Below are 21918 nucleotides of genomic sequence, written 5' to 3' on the forward strand. Positions count from 1 at the left end.
AAATAGAGTGTATGAGAGTCTACACTTTATATTTCACTTTTTGACCAATCAACAGAGACAAAGCTATTTTCTAAACCAATCCTGAGTGGTACTCTCCCGCAGCCGTTACATTTATCTGTTCTTCACTTTATTCAGATCCCTCTCCAAATCCAGCCCCTGTTGAATTAAGATGTGACTTGGCTAAGCCATGTGGGCATTAGCCTTGATTTGACTCTGTCTAGCTTGCCCACGTTCCAGAGTAGGCCTCCTGTGGTTGCAGGTGTTTTTCTCATTTATTGGCATAAAGTGTAATTTTGTCTCTACCTGATGCTGTTGCTTGTCAGTGGATAGATAATGGCACTGCTGCTAACTGCTAACTCCGATATGTGTGTTTGCTGGTGTGTTTCCACAGGAGGAGTGCCAGAACTACATCAGGGTGCTACTGGTAAATGGGAACAGGCTGTTTACATGTGGAACCAATGCCTTCACCCCCATCTGCACCAACCGAACGGTATGAACAATGCCAGAATTTGTCTTGGCTTCTGCAACGCTGCATTATTTTGACCTTAACTTTCACACAGAGTCTTATCATTTATATCACTTATATCATTTATATCTACTATATCCCTGATAGTGTTAATTCAAGGGAAGTTGGTATATTATTAATATATTACGTAAATCCTTCAAGAGTGATAGTCTGCTAGTATTTTGGCTCGTTACCTATTTTTTCAGTGTTATATTACACTGGTAGTGAGTATTACGACATAACACATACATGCACCTGCGAAAGAAAAGATTAATTCATGTGCAATAAAATGTAGTCTTTGCAGTGTTGCTACGTCTTCATGCAATAATATCAGAGGCCTGTTGTTCAATAAGCTAGCAGTTCATCCATCTATCCACCCATTCATCCATCCATCCATCCATCCATCCATCCATCCATCCACCCATTCATCCATCCATCCATCTGGGTTTAAGGGGGTTTAAGGGGAGCAGCAGTCTAACCTGAGATGACTAGGCTTCCTTCTCCCCAGTCATCTCCTCCAGCTCTTACAAAGCAATACCAATGTGTTGCCAAATTAGCTGAGAGATGTAATCTGAAGGATTTTCATTTTTCATTTTGAATGTCACTTTTCTCCTTTCCTTAAGTTTAAGACTGAGTCTAGCCAGCCTTTGGAGGAAGCCATCGTTTGTGTTCACGACTTTGTTCTTTCAGTTACTCCCCACAGCTCATGGGTTCATAGGTAAAAGTGACAATCTAGATCCAATGTAGTTCCTGCCTGTGGATTGGATGGTGGCTAAAAGAAGGAGGTCTTAGTGGTCCAATAAGATGCCTTGGTTAGATCTTGGCTTTGGTAAGCAAGCCAAAGACTCTTCTAGATGAATGTCTTGAGTTTTTATTACTCCTCCAGCCTGCTTATGGAAATCTTTTTATATACCCCGTCTTCAGGTACTAGGCTAGCCTGCATTTTGAAAAATCATACTAAAAAGGGATATTGGGTTTGTTAAAATGTGATACCAAGGGGTCTTGACGAAGCAACATTATCTGTACAATTATATTTGTGAGTATGTATGTCTCACTTTCATGTTGAGTTTCGAGTTGCCAGTTTAGTTGTTCTCTCGAGCATCCCTGAAAGTCGTTATTTTTTAATAAGCCTGCAAATATTCCAAATATTAAGACTGATTGATCGGTGGATGTCGTCAGAAAGAAAGGTCAAGGTTGATAAACACATTTAATCAAGGTATGATTGAGATCTTAATATCACAGGATTCTCTGTACAAGCTCCTGTGGCTTTTCTTGCCTCCTGTTTTGCACTCTGGGATGTAGACTAATTACAAAATAAATCTTATTAAGCTCTCTTATTTTGGATGTCGTGTTACCTCAGACTTGTTAAGCATCGTAATCAAAACATTGCCTTAAGCTCATTACTCCTGAAAATCATGGTGCTGGCCTGCAAGTAAACAGACTCCCTGTCTCATCTGTTCTGCTTTGTCCTTCTTCATGAGTCACGGCAATTACTTTGCCGTGACTTTACCTTTCTAGCACATCACATTGTCTTTTCGTCTCCTATATTTCTTTCTACCGTGACGCAAGGTTTTCGCTCCTCTCTCTCTCCTCCTAACTCAAATTCCCTGCAGCTCTTAATCCCGTGTTTTAAAGGATGTTTAGCTGGACTTTTCATTTTGAATTGCTATTGTGTTTCAGCAGGCTCTTGACACAGTTGAGCAACCCAATATTTTTCTCGTGAAGTAACCACCGGTTTGCGAGTGGCTGCAGCCCTTTCACTTTTATTATAAAAGCAGCACTAATAACCATGTTTCTTGGTAACTGACGTGTCAGCTGAGAACCTTTTTTTTGTTGGTGGTGGTGACAAATGCTCACTGATGTTAAGTATAGAGCAGCGCTTAAAATGTTAGAGTATTGTTCTTACCTTAGAACAGCAATAAGGCCATAGCATAGATATCTAGCTCTCGTTCTGTTGTGCGTTTAGAGGAGGAGGAAGCAGGAGCTTACTATTATGATGACATTTGTTTTTGTCCAAAAGCACTGAATCCAAAGGTCACTGGCTCGTAATGACTGTTTACCGCTGTGAAAATACATATAGTTGAAATGCCATGGCATTATTATAGCAGTATTTCATCAGGCGCTGTCATATTTACCCACTGAACGTCCGTTAATGTGAAACACGAGTTGGGAACAGCAACGGCGACGGAATCACGCTCGGACAGATTTACTATCAGCTGTGGTGATAAACAGACAATGAGGAGAATATTAATAGTTTAATAAGCGCTGGGAGATGGATGATTAAATGCTGTTAACCATTTGAGTTTTTTGACTGACTTTCTCTCTTGATTTATGTCTCTATTTTACGTTGTTATAGTGGTCCTAGTTGGGAATAGATTCGATTATACACTATAACTCATGCTGCAGCACAGGATGAGAAGGAGCTTCGCCTTCTGTTCATGGTTACTTGACAGATAGGCACTGGATGTGTCATATAAAGTGATATCCCCCGTGTCTCTTCGAGGATTACTGTTGACAACTCTGTCCACTAGCACATCTCGGATCAGACATAGGGCTTGCGGCTAGACTTCTTGCTATAGTGGGTAGTTTAAAATTCTCTCAACGGCTTCTCAGTAGCACCATACACAGCATCCCGCTGGCACTCGCAGTGATCTGTCTTCCACTGTGAGCTGTCTCTTTCTGCATCGTCTCTATCAGGAGCATTCAGAGTCACTTCAGCGCCCTGTTCTCGCAGCTGCCGGGTCCGCCATAGAGACAACTGTCACTTCACTTCCTCAAAATGCGACGGATGCACTGCGTTCTATTTATCGCTGCTGCTCTTGGTTTTCTAAATGGCCCGATTGACCTTAGAATGACTATTCCGGCCCACAGAAAGAGTCCAGTCAATAGCAGGCTTTCATCTCGGCCTGGCAGAGATTAGACAGGGCCGCTCTGTCTGGTGTGGTTTGGGCGGAACAGGGGTGGCAGGAATGAACAGAACTCTTGATCCAAATTGACCAGCTCCGGGAAATTGGCCGCAGAAGTCGGCTGGCTCGTTATGGAATAAGGGAAGGAATGCACAGATTGATGAAAACGTGTGAAAAGCAAGGGGAGCATTTGAAGCGTTTGAGACTTTGCACTGTCACTTGGAGTGGATAGAGTCATAAATGTGGAACGAGGCTGATTGATAGAAAAGTAATTGCAAATAGAATAATTTTAATTATTCTTTGTGCATGTCTAAACCTGAGATTAGTGCAGTCATTTTGCGTCATGCATTTTTTGTCCCCCATCAGAACTCAGATGAACTCGGATGGGAGCACGAACCATGAGCTAATCCCCGTATACTGTGTTTACTTTTGCACCATAAAATATAATTACATCTTGGATTTAAAAATTGCATTACTACTTTTTTGGTATTCAAGGCTGCGTCTCTAAGCTATGGCCTGTGCTTCTTCTCCTTTTTTTGGAGGAGCAACCAGAGCAGTGTGTCAGTGCTAAGCCGGGGTCATGCTGTAAAGTATTTTTAAAAAGCGGGGAGTTGGATTTGGCTTCATATTCAAAGGCAATATGCAACAGAAGACTGCATCTCACATCAAGCCTCTTTTTGAGCTCAGAAGGGCTTCTTAAAGTTGTGGTATAATAGCACTACAGCCAGAAAAACAGCTGCTTGTCCTGTAGAGACATCAGAAACCAAACCAACTAAACAATGCAGCCAAGAGTAACTTGATTTAAGAAGCCGGTTTAGGAATTTTATTGGTTTTATAACAGGTGGTTTCTTAACGTTGGACTTGAAACAGCTGCTGTGTTGCTGTGTTTTACGTTGCTAATGATTCTAAATGTGTTCTTGCTGCTCCTGAAGGTTTTGCTCAGATAGATCTATGTGTGTGTTTCTCAGTAGATGTAAACCAAACAAAACATAATGAGAGGAAGTATTTGTTTCCATTTTTTTCAGTCTGCAGCATTTGCATATTGGCAGGAACAAACAAAACATTACCAGACTCCTCCAGTTTGAATTTTAATGCTGCCCTTTGATACTATGTCCTATATTTTTATGCAGGTTTTCAAAAATAATCATTTGTGTGAAGAAAACAACTCTTATTCCCACGAGTGTTTCTTTTCATTGCTTTGGCTTAACTCATGGGATACTCATGCTAACAATCAAAATAAGCTTCTTTTAGTAGTGCGTATGGAGCGTCTGCTTCCAACCACTCACTGTTTGTTTCCTCTTTAGTCTCCTCGCCTTCATTGTCTTCTTTCTCTGTGTTGCAGTTGACTAATCTGACAGAGATCCACGATCAGATTAGTGGAATGGCTCGGTGTCCCTACAATCCCCTCCACAACTCCACCGCCCTCATCACCTCCAGCGGGGAGCTGTACGCCGCCACTGCCATGGACTTCTCTGGGCGAGACCCCGCCATTTACCGCAGCCTGGGCGGCTTGCCACCGCTGCGCACTGCCCAGTACAACTCCAAGTGGCTCAACGGTGGGGAGCTGCCAAAGTTCAAATGAATGTTACATTTTATGCAAATCTATGTAAAAAGTTGTTACATAAAGATAAATGGCCATTTCGAATAGAGAGAAACACCATAGGAGGATTTGCTTTCTTTTTTGCTTTATCCCCGCGCAGCTATCGAACATTAGCACTGCAGCTGCCGGGGCTTCAGTTTGTGACTTCGACGATGCTTGAGCTTGGCAGATGCTTATGTAGCATGGGAGTTGGAATCTGTCTCTGCTGAAAGATTATCTTCCACCTTAAATCTGCTGCGCAATGCTGTTTTGGCGAATGCTAAGAAAAGAAGATCCTCCTCTCATAATTGTTCTGCTGCGTTTCACCTTAAAAAACAATTAATTCTTAAGTTACTAAGCAACTAGAAAATCTTTATATTTACCGTCTAGGAGGGGCATAAAATTGTGAATTCATCCAACAAAAAAAAAAAAAAAATCAATGTCTTTTCCCCTGAACGTTCAGGCTGACTTCAAGCAGAGACCTCCTCAGTGCAGATTGGGCGACTTCAGAGCGCTTAAGGTGTCCAGCCTACAGAGGAGCAGGTCAATCACTATCTTGTCAGCAAGTGACTTTTATCTGATTCACATTTAAGTTAAATTGAAAAAATAAATTAAAAACTACCACATACATTGCTTGGCAGCAACCTTCTGGGAGACGGTTTAATAACTAATTTTATGGCGAATTGATTTTTTTTTCCACACTGCCCTCCAAAGGTGCAGAGGAGAAAAGAGTTGAAACGAGGAGGTGCTGGGGAGGGGGTAACTTTCATTTAAACCTGAATTAAATCACTGTCAGTGAGAATAAAGTGTGCGGTTTAAATCCAATAATGTCATACATAAAGATGAACGCTGTAGTCGTGACAGTGTCGTGGAGGTCGTGTGTTTCAGATAGGGTGAAGCTATTACGCTACACCTGTTTTGGTCATTTCTCATCCTAACCTTTAGGTTTGGGGAGTGAAAAATGAGTTTTCTTATTACAACACAACGCCATTAATAACATAGCCTGTAGTTATTAATCCTGATCACCTGCTGTTGTGTGGGCTGAGTGCTCGCACACACTGCGAGTCAATCAGTCATAGCACATACCTCGTTCGCTCTCCCACTCCGTCTTACTCCCACAACCTTAAATAGTTTTCTTTCTGTATTTTTTCTCCTTTTCTCTGCACTTTATCTTTCTTTTGGCATCCTTCAATTTTTCTTTCTATGTCTTCTTTCTCTTTCTGACATGCCACCTCCCATTCATTCCCCTCCTCTCTTGTAACCTTTGCCTCAACAGAGCCGAATTTTGTGTCATCCTACGATATTGGCAACTTCACATACTTCTTCTTCCGGGAAAATGCAGTGGAGCACGACTGTGGTCGGACGGTGTTTTCCCGCGCCGGGCGGGTGTGTAAGAACGACATCGGTGGCCGCTTCCTCCTGGAGGACACGTGGACAACCTTCATGAAGGCCAGGCTGAACTGCTCCAGACCAGGAGAAATCCCCTTCAACTACAACGAGCTGCAGGGAACTTTCTACTTGCCTGAGCTGGAGCTGCTCTATGGCATTTTTACTACTAATGTGTGAGTAACATGAACCGTAATATTTATTGTTCCATCCACAGAAAATTAGCAAAACCCAGATAATTTAGCTACTGTTGCTACACCTCAAGCTTTCTGATCTCACGTGGCAAGTATCATGTGGCTAATGCTAGCTACTTGACTAGACATCCTCCTCCTGCTAAGAACCTGGGTTTCCCATTGTTACTGCCTAATCCATGCCAGAAACACGCCAAAAGGCCTTCCTGTCCTTTCCTTTCACAATAAAAGTCTGTTACGTCTATATTGAGATTGCAGTAGCTTAAAATGGTGACATGGTAGTACCTATACCTCTGTGGCTTCCCTCAGGGCAACTTGGCTTCCTTGCAGAGTCCAAAGACATGCATAAAGTTTGGTGATTCTAAACTGTCCATAGGTATGTGCATAAGTGATTGCCGGTCTCAGTATTCGACCTGTGACAGACTCGCGACCTGCCCATGGTGTACCCTTACCCTATGCCCGCTGGGATAGGCTCCAACTCTCTGCTGCTCTAATAAGAATAAGGCAGAAGAGAATGGATGTATGGATGAAGGGATAATCTTAGTTTAGTGAATACAGTAAAGTAAAATTCAACATATGTTTTTAAACCTTAAAGTTTGACTTTAATTCATAACATTTTGCATATAGGAAACAAAAATGCTGGCACGCACGTAGTGGAGGCGATCACTGCCATCGAAGTCAGATGAAAGAAGAGCTCTTTGTAGAAACAAGAAAAATGTAACACGTGCGTTACTTTACACACTGAGACTGATGCCAGGTAACAATAGTTCAGTGATTTTCATCGGTCAGCAGCAAGAAAATGATTTTTAAAAATCTGTAGCTGTGATAAAAAAAAAAGTGCATATATTGTTGTACAAGTTTTTAAAAAAGTTCGGGTTTCTGTGTGCTGATCGGGTTCTGAATTACTAAACTTTTTGCTGTGTGTTGCCAACAAAACACATTTTAAGTATACCCTCAAAAAAGCAAGTGAAAGTCTGGAACGACTTGATTTGAGAACCACTTCTAGTGTCAGACTGAATTTTCCAGCAAAAAAGAAAAATCAGAAACCTAGAAAAGTTATCTTAAAAATGTTTCTTCAAATGTCTGTGTTTGTTTGTTTCAAATCATTCACCAATTATTCATTTTAAATTATTTTCCTTGGTCTTTGATATCATGACTAATCAGAATAATTCAGTTGTTTATTCAGCATTTATTTGGTTATTCTTTTAAAAATGATATTTTTTGTTTTCATGTTTTTCACATAAATTTTAGTTCATTTTAAATGGGAAATTCTGTATGAACATGCTATTAAATTGGGTTATACATATAGCTGGTTCACAGCAAAAGTTACAAGTCAAGGTATTTTAAATTTTAAGGTAAAGATCGTACAATATAATAGAGGACAAAACAGGACATATCTTTGTTATATTTTATGCAGTGAGTATATATAATTGAGTGTTGTGTAACCATATTATTGTCTAGAAATGTTCATCCTCATAGCCCAAGTTATCTACAAAGAGGGCTGCAAATCCCATTTATTCCCCACAAAAGAAGCTTATCATCTTGCTCCACACTATATTAGGTATATGGGAGTATAATGAAAAGTATTATTTTTTTGTTGTCGTAAACATCAAAACCCTTTCCCTCTTTTTGTCTCGCCATCTTTCTTTCCTCCTCCTACCTCGCTCATACACACAAACACACCTGTGCGCCCCCACGTGCACACACAGGCCATTATTAAAAGCTGAGTAATCAATTCTGTATGGTCAGTGCCTTCACATTGCTGAAAAGAAGTCTTTTGAAGGGTATTGGAAACATTTCCCCCTGCAGGCACAGAGTTTAATGAACAGCTGCACTGGATTATAATTCACACCGCCCAACTCTCACTGTTTGAGTTGAGAGTTAATACTCTCATTCTTTACTTTCTCGTCCGAGGGAGGAGACCGGTACTTGTTGAAACTGACAGCTTAAAAAGTCAAAGCTGTATTTCAAGCATGAGATCTGTACAGTTAATCAGACAAGGCGAACAGCTTAATTGTGTCCCATTGCTGGATTTATATTCCAATAATGACCATCACTTACCCCGGCGTCTGCGTCTGTCTGTCTGTCAGTGTTTGATTTGTGTTGTTTGTGAGCAGTGCAGACATAAAGAGGTCAGCTGTACAAATACCAAGAAATGCTGAACAGATTTCTACTTGCAGTATAGTCCCCCTTTTTTGATTTTGGTTATTCTAACACTTACTTCTGTTTCTCTCTGTCTCGACATTCATCCTTTCCATTCTCTCATCACCCTCTGTTGGATTCTTCCTGCCTTTTTTATCTTCCTGACATTCAGAAACAGCATTGCTGCCTCTGCAGTGTGTGCCTTCAATCTCAGTGCCATATCACAGGCTTTCAACGGGCCCTTCAAGTATCAGGAGAACTCAAGGTCGGCCTGGCTGCCCTACCCAAACCCCAACCCAGACTTTCAGGTAATGAAACTATATTTAAGTCTGTTTATTTCACAAACAAACCACAAATGCTTAAAAAATGTGTTTAATTTAGTCCCAATAATGCTCTCAGCTCTGTATTGGACTAAAAGCCAAAAGCGTTACAGTTATTGACTGTGCAATGGATGCTCACCCTCTGGAAATAGACCTCACTCACTATTCAGAGAACCCGGGTTAAGCCTGGTAACCAAACTCAATAGCATGCTAACGCTATTGCTAACGCTATTTTGCTAATGAGAATGCTAATTACTTCAGTTATCCCAATCCAGAGCTTTCGAACTCCACCTAAATGTTACAGATAGAGTCGATCAGATTTATGCTCTGGGGTTTGATGTCTGCACAAAAATTAATGCTTGTCAAGGCCAAAGTTTTGGACCAGTGATGCATTCCTCCATGCTGCTAGCATAGTTAAAACCATATGTGATGGAGCAGCTTTTTAAAGGATGTATGTGAGGTAAAGTTGAGATCTAGCTGCCCTTCTGTGATCGTGACTGATCTCTTTTTTTTGAAGCTAGGGGTCATTTAGACTCAACACACAATCAAATCAGTCATACAGTACAGCTGGGAGCACGCCCAAGGAAATATATGCATTTAGTGTGCATGCTGCATGTGTATGCTGATAAATAAATGTGTGCTTGCTTTGATCGGCCTTGGTCAGAGTCCCAGGAAGCTCTTCACTCTCATTAATTTTCTCTCTCTTTCAGTCACCTCTCTCCTCTGCTCATGAGCACACACATTACGACCGCTCGTTATAAAATCCAGTGATTTTTACAATGGCACAATCATTCCTTGAAGATGTCTCATAGCCTCGTTCTGTGAACTGTGGGCCTCCTAATAAACTGTCCTTGTTTTGCACAAGTGGCACTTTATGTTTATGCTCCATCCTAAAACCCGCAGGGGCAAACCAAGCACCTTATTCTGATTTGAAGCACTCCTCCATACTGATGGCATAGCGGGAATGCTTTATTAGCAGAAGAAGTGGCTCTCAGTTGTTGCAGGCTTAGCAGATAGCGAATGAGCTAATCCTCGCAGCTCTCCGTGAGGGATTCAAATCCCTCTGAGGCATGGCTACCAGTGGTGAGCAAACCCCTTGTTTCCACACATCATGGCCCTCGACCGTTTTCCCACCAACAGATGCATGAGTATTCACGATGCCTACTATCGAGAACTAACGCAGACACGTTATCTGCGGAAAAAGTGGCTGAAATGCACATAGAGAAAAATGCTGGGTGTGATAGTATTCTAAAAAAAACCATGCACATACATATGAATTTGTAAGCTGTCACTGTCACCACGTATTCACATTTCTGCACATCAGCACCATCAAGAAAACCAGTGCTCCTTATCTGGTCACAGATGTATCCTCTTCAGCACCTTGTACATGTAGGTACATCATCGGTGGGGGGGTTCTATGCACTATAGACTTTTATACGGCTTCTTCCTCTTCCATCTCATCTTTCCACTTAAGCTCAGGCACAATGGCTGCTCCTCACCACTGGACCGATGCGCACTTTATCTAGGTTTCAGTGACATCTTCATCAAGCATTTGTCAATGTTGGAGGATTAGATTTACGAGCACAGGATTTATAGCCTGTCCTTTTTTTTTTCAGGCCTTTCTACAAGCACACCTACAAACCTACACACACACACACACACACGAGTGAATGCACAAACAAACACCTACAGGAAACTTGCAGCCATGAAAGCCACTGGCCACGTACATGTCTACCGTACACAAATACGCCCTCAAAAATAAAGGGTTATAGATTGCTGCCAAATAGAGATAATTATGACTGCGAGCTCATCACTCAACACACACATACTGGTCATTGATTGAGAGCTTAATTCCCTGTCTGTCTGCAAAGAAAAGCCCCCCATTTATTTGAACCACGCGGATTGATTCTGGAGAGTTTATTCAGGCGATGAGTCATGTTTGCTGTACATTAGGAGCTAATGCCTTCTATGAGTTGTATAGGTTTTCTGTCACTCTGTAATTGCTAACAGTAAAAACACATTCATTGCTTATGTCTGAAAATAAACTTTAAAGTTCAACTCAAACCCAAATATGAATGTCCTTATTATGGTTTATATTTAGATGTCAGGAAAATAAAAGTGTCAGTTTTCTTTGCCTTCCTTTGGATGTTATATCTAATCATAAAACTGACCAATAAAATAACCAGATTTAGTTCTAACCCACATTGTTTTTAAAATACTGAATAACCTGGAAGGTTAGGGGGAAGAGAGTGGAATAGCATGCTATCAGACCGACCCACCTGGATGGATTTCTGAGTGGCACTTATCATCCTGCCAGAGCGCAGTCCACTGGTGATGCACTAGACAGCTGATGTTGGATGGTTCCTCAGCCAAATAATGGCTGTGTCCCTCACCTTGACTGTACTGAGGAAATCACAACATCCATCTCACGGTTCATTCACAGATGTCATAGACCCTCACTGGTCAGTGTCTGACTTTGTCTCACTGTGGCAGAAATATAGTCACAACGACACTCTGGGATTCAGAGACACGCACACAATGCAAGGACAAACCGCGAAAGGAAGCCTTACACGTGCGTTGCTATTCAAGCTGCATCGCGTAGACACGCAGCACATTTTTGGCACAAGCAGGAAGTTCATTTTAGGCAGTCTGGCACATGGGCACACTCAGTGTTGCTCCTGCTTGTCCTTCAGGGCTTTAATTTCCCATTTCCTGATGTGGCGAGGGCACTGATCCATTCACCAGCGTGGGGAAGCCCTCTACGATTCTCATCTGTCAGCCCTGGGAAGGCCGAGGATTGATCTCTATAAAGTCTCTGTCATGTTCATACTGTAGCTAGTCAGCAGGAACTAATTACCACCCAAGGTCCAGTTTCAACCAAGTAAGAAATGAGTGTGTATAGTTATCCTGGAGCAAACATGATCCTATGTACAAAACAGTCATTTGGGCTGATGCAAGTGCAGAACAAAGCTTATTTTGCTTTTCTCTGCTTTATCAGTTAGTATAGGACTATTCTTTGTGAACTGGGCCTCAATCCATGATCCTGAACCCAGCCTGGGACCTCTTTTACTGAAGAGGACATGCATGGTTAGCTTTACTCATCCAGCTCTCCCTCAGCAGAAATGGCTTTATGCCTCACCTTGTCCCTTTCAGCTTGGTGGAGAAAAGGATCTACATTTCCACTTTAAAAAGCATGAGGATCATCCTGTGAATACCAAGTGCCTCGCAAACATTGACTTTTAGAGAGCTGAGAATCACAGCCAGGTTTTCAGTATATAGCTTTCAGGTAATCCAATGTGTTTTCAAATAGTTTATGTACCTTTAAGAAGTACAGTTAGGTCCATATATATTTGGACACTGCCACAAGTTTTGTTTTTTTTACCTGTTTACTGAAACAGGTAAAAAAAATAGGTATATAATGGACATGGAGATAATGTGTAGACTCTCAGCTTTTATTTGAGGGTTGTCACATTTAAACTGGACGAAGGGTTTAGGAGTTTCAGTTCCTTAATGAGTGCTACCCACTTTTTAAAGGTACAAAAGTAATTCCACAATTGATAAAAAAAAGCTATTCCTTCATTATGTTATTATCAGTTAAGCAGATAAAAGACCTGAAGATAATTTGAGGTGTGGTGCTTACATTTGGAAGAACATGCGGTCAAAGGAGCTCTCCATGCAGGTGAAACAAGCCATCCTTAAGCTGTGAAAACAGAAAAAAAACCTTCGAGAAATTGCTGCAATATTAGCCAAAATCTACAGTTTGGTACATCCTGAGAAAGAAAGAAAGAAAGAAAGAAAGAAAGCACTGGTGAACTCAGCAAAGCAAAAAGACCTGGACGTCCAAGGAAGACAACAGTGGTGGATGATCACAGAATCATTTCCTTGATGATAAGAGACCTTTTCACAAAGAGTGAATAACACTCTCCAGGATGTAGGCATATCGATATCCAAGTCTACCATAAAGAGACAACTGAATGAAAGCACTGTAAGGTGCAAGCCACTCCTAAGCCTAAAGAATAGAAAGGCTAGATTGTACTTTACTAGAAACCATCTAAAAAAAAAAGCCAACACAAGTCTGGAAAAACATTCTTTGGACAAATGAAACCACCATCAACCTCTACCAGAGTGATATCAACATAAAAGTATGGAGAAGGCGTGGAACAGCTCATGATCCAAAGTACATCACATCAGAGGCAGTGTGATGGCTTGGTCGTGCATGGTTGCCAGTGGTACTGGGATACTAGTGTTTTTTGATGATGTGACACAGGACAGAAGCAGCCAAATAAGCTCTGAGGTGTTCAGAGACGTATTGTCTGCTCTAATCCAGCTAAATGAAGTCAAATTAATTGGGCGGTGTTCCAAAATACAGACGGACAATGACCCAAAACGTACAGTCAAAGCAACTCAGGTGTTTATTATAGCGAAGAAGTGGAATATTTTTGAATGGCCAAGTCAGTCCCCTGATCTTAACCCAGCTGAGCATGGATTTCACTTGTTGATAACTAAACTTTGGACAGAAAGGCCCACAAACACACAGCAACTGAAAGCCACTGCAGTAAAGGCCTGGCAGAGCATAAAAAGGTGGAAATCCAGCATCTGGTGATGTCCATGAGCTCAAGACTTCAGGCTGTCATTGTCAGCAAAGAGTTTTCAACCAAGTATTAGAAATTAACAATTTATCCAGTAACTTTCGAGCCACTGAAATGAAGGTATTGTGTTAAAAATGCTTTAGTTCCTCACATTTTTATGCAATCTTTTTATTTTAAAAAAAAGACAGCTTTAAGTCTGCACTTCCACTGCATCTGAGTTGTTTCATTTAAAATCCATTGTGGTAATGTGCAGAACTAAAAGTAGAAAGAAAAAGTCTCTTCCCAAATATTTATGGACCTAACTGTAGATACACTTTACAGTTTGTTTAAAATCTCAGTGATCACGTTACACAGAAAGTTGCAAAGTGTTTTGTTTCTTTTTTACAATAGTAGTGCACTGTGATGTGTGATAGTGATGGCTGTAACTATGCTGAATTTGAAAAACGACGTTTCAAAATCCTAAAAATCGTTTTAGTAACATCCAATAAAAAGATTCAGTTAACAATACAGTTTTAAAAATGAACACACTTGGGTTTTACAATGTCCTCTAACGTGAAAAAGGAAACCATACTCCTCTTGACTCCTTAATATTTCCGTCTTTAAAATCCCATTTGGAGAGAGTTCACTTTATTGAACTGTTGTTTTTTTTTTTAGTAATAGACTCTGGGAAATATGTTACATAGCGGATATTTCTTATTATAAGCCAGCGCCGCAGCACTGACTCTGCTTCAGTCGTAGGTCTCTACCGGGACTTGAGAACTCCAAGTAAACAATGCCTGATAAAATCTAATTTATCTGTAACAATGGAATTCACTCATTTCTGTGAGACACTTCTGTTGTTTTGACTGCAGATTTTTACAGTCCAAAAATCGTGGGTGCAAGCCATTTTGAGTGCAGGGTGGGAGTTCTTTGGTTGAATGATATTGTTGCATGCTTTATTTTCAGAGTAGCAATAACAAAGACCTGAAAAGTGATTTAAGAAGATACTTTTGAGGTAAAGAATGACAAAATCAAGACACACTGTTATGGGGGTACCAATAAAGCTCACCAGCAATATATATGCATATGAGGAGAAGAATCTAATGAAAGAGATAACTACTTGCTCAGTCAAACATCACATTCAGACTCCTTCCATCAGCCTCGGTGTATTGACTACAAAGTCTTGAGGTTGTGAGGATAGAAAACCAGTGCAACGACTCAGCAATTGACTTTCAAGCCTTGTTCATTTAATCATTCAATCCCTCCCTTTTCCATCTCTGGTGGTACTTCTGAACAAAAAGCTTAAGCTTATTAACTTGCCATCCCAGAGGCTTTTATTAATGAAATCAGTCAAACCTTTTCTTTTTTTTCTTCCTTTCCGACTCCCCTACCTTCCCCACAGTGCGGCACCATCGACTCCGGCGCTTACGTGAACCTGACTCAAAGAAACTTGCAGGATGCGCAGAAGTTTTTACTGATGCATGAGGTGATCCAACCTGTGGTTCCTGTGCCCTACTTCATGGAGGACAACATCCGCTTCACTCATGTGGCAGTGGATGTGGTGCAGGGGAAAGACACGCTGTTCCACATCATATATTTGGCCACAGGTAGGTCTTTAAGATTGCATCTACATATTTCTTTTTCGTGCACATTGAGTTTTGGACCTTCTGATGTCAATGTGTGACATATTAAAGGGTCTAAAAATAAATTTTCTCTATTAGCTTCTTGTTATGAGGAACAGTATCCTACATAAACATGTTATTTATTTAAAGTGGGCAAAATTAGAGCTAAATTTGTCTTAATTCATAAAAAAGGGTCATTATTTTTCAAATGTTAGCTTTAATTGTTACTTCGACAGCCATGAATATTGGTTGTCACAGTAAAATACTTAAAATTATACTCTCATAATTGAAGTGCACTCTGTATGTGAAAAATAGGGGGCTGTGTGAAGACAAATGAAACCAATCTATCAGTATGATTATCATGTAGACGCCAAAGCTCTGTCTTTGACATGGGTTTAAATCACTTTTTTACCTCCATATGTTCTCCATATGCACTGACGCAACATAAACTATTATGCAGGCAGGCTCACCACATGTCACTCCCATGCAATCCCTCATGAAGAGATCATAAATACCATGAAACAACAGACAGCGATGCATCAAAAGCAGACAGATGGATAATTAATAACACACACACATTCAGCCCTTGCACGGTTACCCAGTCTGACGTGCGTGGTGCCGTCTGCTTATCAGTCCACTGTTTGATCATAATGGCGTGACAATATGTGATGTTAGACTTGGCAAGGTGGGGGAAACGGTATCAGCAAGACACCAGATAGGCACCAGGGTGTCTTTATTATGATATAACACACATACGTGGATTATGAACAGGTGTACTGAGCAGAATTTGAATGTAGTGACCCACTTCACTGTGCTAATGTACCATAAGCCCACTGGGAAATGTCAACATGATCTTCCTGTTGTAGCGTCAGTGTTATTTTTGGATATCTCATATACAAGCATACAAGCTCTTTTTCTCCCTCTTACTTACACACACACGAAAACACACACACACACAAACACACACACAACCTGTTCCAGTTCGCTGCCTCCGTGCTTGGCATCTCCCTCAAAAACTCCCCTCTCATTGTTTGCATGGGGCTGTGATCAATGTAGCATTGGACCAGAGTTGCCCACACTGCAAGTTCCCTAGACACTAACCAGACGCTAATGAAAACATCTGAAATGCCGCCAAGGCCACTGGCTAGCACACATACTGTACCTAATCACATGCCATTATTAACGCCTAAACACACCCCACTGATTGGGGCCATTGTGGAAAAGCTGCTAGCTACAACTAGGGGTCCAAAGATGTGAAGGTGTGGGGGTTTTCAATTTGAACATGTGGCAAGCAGTCACCTTGTTTTTCAGCCCTCGTTAGGAGTTTCTGCCCCGAAGCAGTATTTATTTTCTTTCCATTAACGTGAACAGAATTCAGTTAAAAGCAAAAGACTTTTAAATTCATTGTTCACCGCAGTGCTAAACTTTTAACCAGGTAAATCCTTTAAGAAAAAAAACAATGCTTTTCTTACTCATAAGGCATTAATGATTAAAACTTTAGCTAATTAGTCATTTGCAAAAGTAATTAGATACAGTAACTGTGACCTTAGACGTCCCCACATGGATGCATATAAAGCATATCAGAAGTAAGACATATACATATATTAATATAAGCTACATTTGCAACAGCACAAAAATAGATGTAGGATTACATTAATCTTTGATTAAACAGATAATGCTATAATTATCTATTATAATTTATCTGCTATGATTTAACTTTGAGCAAATAAGAAGTTAATGATTTTGATTAAATATGAATCGAATGATCTGAAATCATTGCACTGTATTTTTAATCAAACTTCAACATACAGTCACAACGTTTTTCTGAAACACGTGTGCACAATAAAATAATCTTGGATTTAAAAATAGAAAACCTTTTTTTAAAACTAATTTGAAAGTACGGGGTAAGAATAACACCTATGCACATATAGTAGCTGCCTACACATAAATAGTATAATATGAAGGATGATAAATGGTGATACTACTAATTAATACTATTTTGTCTTATGCCATACGTGTTATTATGTGCCACGCTTGTGGATCAGTCTACCTAATGACTGCTGGCCTGCTGAGACTTTTAAAACTTATTTTACTTTCATATATTTTACTTTATTTTACTTTTCATATATTTAATGGCATGTTCATTGAATCATTCCTTTACATGGTTAATCCTCTTTTATTATATTTGTGTATCTATTTGTTCACTTTAGTATCTATTTGTTCACTTTAGTTTTCCTTACATCTTTTTTCATCTGTCAGGTGGGTGTCGATATCTAGGTGGGGTTGACAGAGGGGTGATGAGAGGGATGAGTGAAAAAGGTGTTTGTGTCCGGCTGTGTATTTTTGTTTATTTTCTCCTTTTAATGTGTACAGAAATCTGAGTTGCATCTTTATTGTATGAGAAGTACTTTGAAAATAAAGTTTTGATTGATTGATTGATTGATTGATTGATTTATACAGTACAATATGAGTGAGTTGCTATCTATTAGCTAGCTAGCTAGATCAGCTAGCTATCAATAGCTACCTTAATGTTAGCCACAATTAGCACAATTAAAGCTCTCTACGTAAGCTACTTTTTGCTGCTCCCTTATCCACACGGGGTCTCCACAGCAAGTAGTGGCCCAGTATGTTTGATTTGGTAGATTTAAACCCTTCCTGATGTAACCCAAAAGGAGTTTGTGTCTCCTCCCAGAGAAAAAAAATGTGGATTGTTTGCTTGCTAATGCATAAACCACTGCACTATGGAGCTACTCCCTATCCTCTATCTAATCAACTAAATTCAGCTCATGTTTCTGGTTCCAACCCAGAACTCCATCCCTTTAATGTCTCTGCAAAGGTAGTAACTCTAAGACCCATATATTTATGGACTACAGGCAGAGTGGTCTAATATCTGGCATCCAAAACAAGCAAGCCAGCCAACTCCCAAATACCAAAGTAATGTAGCCTTACTGGGATTCTACACTTCTTGCTACTTCCAGAACTAATTGCTCCCTTGCCCATAGTGCTGGGGGCAAAACCTAACTTCTGCATCCCCTGCCTTAAAAATATCTATTAGCATGTCACATCTTCCGTAGGCATCACTGTGCACCTAATTATTTTTTCTTCACCCAGGGGATTGCATGTATAATAGATGATATTTGTTTTAACTCTCTCCAAAGAAAATGTGTCCCTAACCTTACCCCATGGGGCCCACCTTTACAGAAAATAAGGTTCGGGACACATTCACAGTGACATGGATTTACACACTCCTCTCTCTCAAAGCTACAAAGAGGTTTTATCCCCTGGAATATCCCTCAAAGCAAAGTAGGCCAGAAATCATGGATTCAGGTGCCATATCAATTCCCTGGTTGCATCGACAGTGCTGCATGTTGACGGCATAACAGAGCTCGGCACACCAGCCATCGCCATTCTTTTTGACAGTATTATTTCACAGCCGCTGTGTTAGGAAGTAATTGTTATTTGTGTGCGCTCGCACCCTGAGTTCACATCCAGCAAATATGTGTTGTTGTTGTTTACCCTCCTCAAACTCCTCTATTGTTACCATGGCTCTCTTTTTGCTCTTTCCTCCACCTTTTCTTGTTCAGAAAATGACCCTCCTTCCTCTTTGTGACCAAATCTTCACCTCAGCTCTTTCTCTCTCTTCTAGATTACGGTACTATCAAAAAAGTGCTTTCCCCGCTCAACCAGTCTACAGGGAGCTGCCTTTTAGAAGAGATCGAGCTGTTCCCTCCCAGGAAGAGGCAGCACATCCGGAGCCTGCTGATCCTGCACAGCCGCAGCGAGCTATACGTGGGTGTGAGAGACCAGGTCATCAAGATCCCGCTCAAGAGATGCAGCTACCACAAGAGCAGAGAGTGAGTACATGCGCAAAGAAACCAACAAACCAACACCGTTAATCTCAGTTGAAATGGTCAAAAAAGCAAATGTGCTTACAACGAAATTTTAAAGCTCCCTCTTTCACGAGATGCTCTTTATCTGAGGGAGCCAGGCCTTTGTGTTGATCAGGGGCCTTTGGTGAGATTAAAAATCCTCTAAATCAGCTTTGTCTGAGCCACTGGAGGTGCCCACGGCTGCCCTGTCTCGATGTCGCTCATTGTCATTGACCCGCCCACAAAACCACATGTTTTCTGCCTCGTGCACAGTGCTGCAGCGACCGTGTGCGTGTGTTTATCAGATATATTGAGTTTCTGTCTGTCTGGAAGAAGCTCCATCAAGGTATAAATATTGGCAAAGAAAACCTGAGACAGAGGCCGGGGTGTGAAGACTCACTAAGATTGGGATCCCATCCATCATGGCACACAGGAAAGGAATCACACCTGCATACCTTGTCTCTCGCACAATGAGCTGTTATTGGAATACACAAAAGACTTAAGGCTTCATATTACAGCTGTGGCTCTGTGATATATGCTGCAGCCATAATGGCACTTCATCACATCGCTGATGCTTTTTTTTTTTCTTAAAGAGAGAATTCAGAACAGAAAAAAACAGATAAAAGTAATAAAATCTTGGACACGGACTGGCAGCTACAGGGAGTGTTTCTGGGATCATCACTGACATTTCTTTGAGGTTTGCCTATTTGAAATATTAGACGGCTGTCTCCGTGTTTTGCTGTGTGGCTCACCGATGGGAGGTGTACGATCTGTACAGCCCTTAAGGCCCCATGAAAGACAGGTACTGACGTGTTACTTCTCCCTTTCATTTTGTTCTCCTGTCTTTGGCCCTGATATTTTGTCTGGACACCTACAGTCACCCAGACATTATGTCAGCCACTTTGTGTGTGCAGGAAAGCATGAGTCTTCCCTTTCTGCAATTTTATACAGCCAGATAGGGTATGATCATGTGTTGCTTGCATAAGCTCACTTGTTTGTGTGTGCATGCGGTTCATTGTTATGAAACCCACGGACAACTTTGTTACATTTCACTAGGGGCATGTCAGGCAACATTGAAGCCTGCGGCTCAAAGATATGTCATTGTGCTGTCAGTGCAGACTTTTATTTATATGAAAATAGTAACATCGGGCTTTTTATTGCACTCAGCAAAACATCTGAAGCAGATACGGCAAAAACAGACCCAGTTATCTTTACTACAGCATTCTCATGTGGGAGCTGATAAGCTATTTGAGTCAGGAATGTATGTGTGCCCGTATGTGATGGCATGAATGTAATCCTGGTGTTTGACTGAAGATTACCTGAAAAATCAGTCACTAAACTGTGTTAGAAGATAATTCTAGGATGCTGATGCATTGCAATGCATGATGGTGATTTACATTCCCACTGTAAATTTTCTTCTTTGTCCTCTCCCAAACGCTCTCTGTACCCCTCTCTTGTTTTTTTTCTTATTTCCTGTGCCGTCACTCTTTTGACACTTTCCCCAGCATTTTATCTCTCGCAGTTCTATATTTCCATACATCACCTATTCCAGCACCTTATCGTTTAGCTCTCCCAGTAATCTCCCTCTTCTTCCTGATATTTGATTTCATGTCAAGCAACGATGCAGAGGTGTCTGTATGCATACATGACAGGTTAATAAAAGCCCATTAAATGCCGAACTTGATTCTCTCCTTTCAGAGCCTGTGTAGGAGCGAGGGACCCGTACTGCGGTTGGGACCTGCTGCTAAAGAAATGCACCACTCTGGAGGAAAGCATCAGAATGAGCCAGTGGGAGCAAAGCATCTCAAAATGCCCGGTGAGTATCATGAAGCTATTGTGTGATGTGCACAGACTTCATTGTAGCTTACTTGCTTGGTGTTTGATTGCTTTAGTTTTCTTTTTTCAGCTTTCAAACTTCACAAAAGTTGGCAGAAAACACAATAATCCTTGCTCCACCTGCAAGCTCACTCTCTTTTTTGCATGTATTCGTTTCTTACATTAATTTGTACTCTTCCCCATTGAAAGCTACATCCTGCTCTCCAGATCTTCACGGCTCACAAGCAGTCCCTAAAACCAGCACTGTGAAACATATCCTTCCCAACAACAAAAGACATCTCAGGACTGAACAACTTGACTTTAAGGGAACTGCATGTACCCTCAGAATGATCGAGGACGCTGCCTCAATCATTCACCTCCGGCTGCTGGTTCATTAGCACAACAGTTCTTCCATTTATTTTTAACGTGCACCAGCATTGGGAGCCGTATTAGGGGGCGGTAAGCCTATCAATTTGAGCAGTGTTTCACAGACATCAGTTTCAAGCCAGTCAAGAGTGCTGTGTAGCTCTTTTATGTGGCTTTATATTCAGGGAAATATTTGGCACTCAAGCCATGGCATCTGTCAGCAGAGCTCTGGCAGAAAGCTAGCCAACACCACATCCGCATATCCATTAAGAGCATACATGAACACAATTACACATGCATATATGTGCATGAATAAGCATTACCATTTCAGCAACTGCAACAGTGAGTTTTTTCTTTGTGCCAGAGGCAAAAGCTTCATGAGCTCACCACAACATTTCTAGTCAATATTTTATCAAGATCACATTTTCACTGAAGCAATTTCAGCTTCAAAACATTTAGCTCTGCTACTTATGATCAGTTGAGCATTTTGGTGAATCATTTTAATGTGCGGGAAATTTACATCATTCTCATATTTGCTCATTAAAAATGAAAGAGGAGCCAAAGCACAGTTAGCTTAGCATAGCACAAAGCATGAAAACAGGGTTAAACAGCAACCCAAACTTCAAGCTAGAGCTGGGCGATACATTTT

General features: G+C 40.9%; 1 protein-coding gene across 3 annotated transcripts in view; it reads left to right on the plus strand.

Moving 5' to 3' along the window:
• sema5a (sema domain, seven thrombospondin repeats (type 1 and type 1-like), transmembrane domain (TM) and short cytoplasmic domain, (semaphorin) 5A) overlaps window positions 1-21918 on the plus strand; it is a 151095-nt gene that overhangs the window by 72084 nt on the left and 57093 nt on the right. For all 3 annotated transcript variants that reach the window (XR_001336391.2, XM_042227242.1, XM_005912127.3), the window contains exons 6-12: window positions 392-490; window positions 4754-4967; window positions 6267-6552; window positions 8882-9017; window positions 15000-15204; window positions 18866-19073; window positions 20787-20904. Coding sequence is in view for 2 of the 3 variants with exons in the window: in XM_042227242.1 (XP_042083176.1) it covers window positions 392-490; window positions 4754-4967; window positions 6267-6552; window positions 8882-9017; window positions 15000-15204; window positions 18866-19073; window positions 20787-20904 (1266 nt within the window). In the remaining variant the exon portion in view is untranslated. The remainder of the gene's footprint in view (window positions 1-391; window positions 491-4753; window positions 4968-6266; window positions 6553-8881; window positions 9018-14999; window positions 15205-18865; window positions 19074-20786; window positions 20905-21918) is intronic.

Source organism: Haplochromis burtoni, unplaced genomic scaffold, assembly GCF_018398535.1.
Source record: "Haplochromis burtoni strain Fernald_Lab_line unplaced genomic scaffold, NCSU_Asbu1 Contig_1, whole genome shotgun sequence".
Lineage (NCBI taxonomy): Eukaryota > Metazoa > Chordata > Actinopteri > Cichliformes > Cichlidae > Haplochromis > Haplochromis burtoni.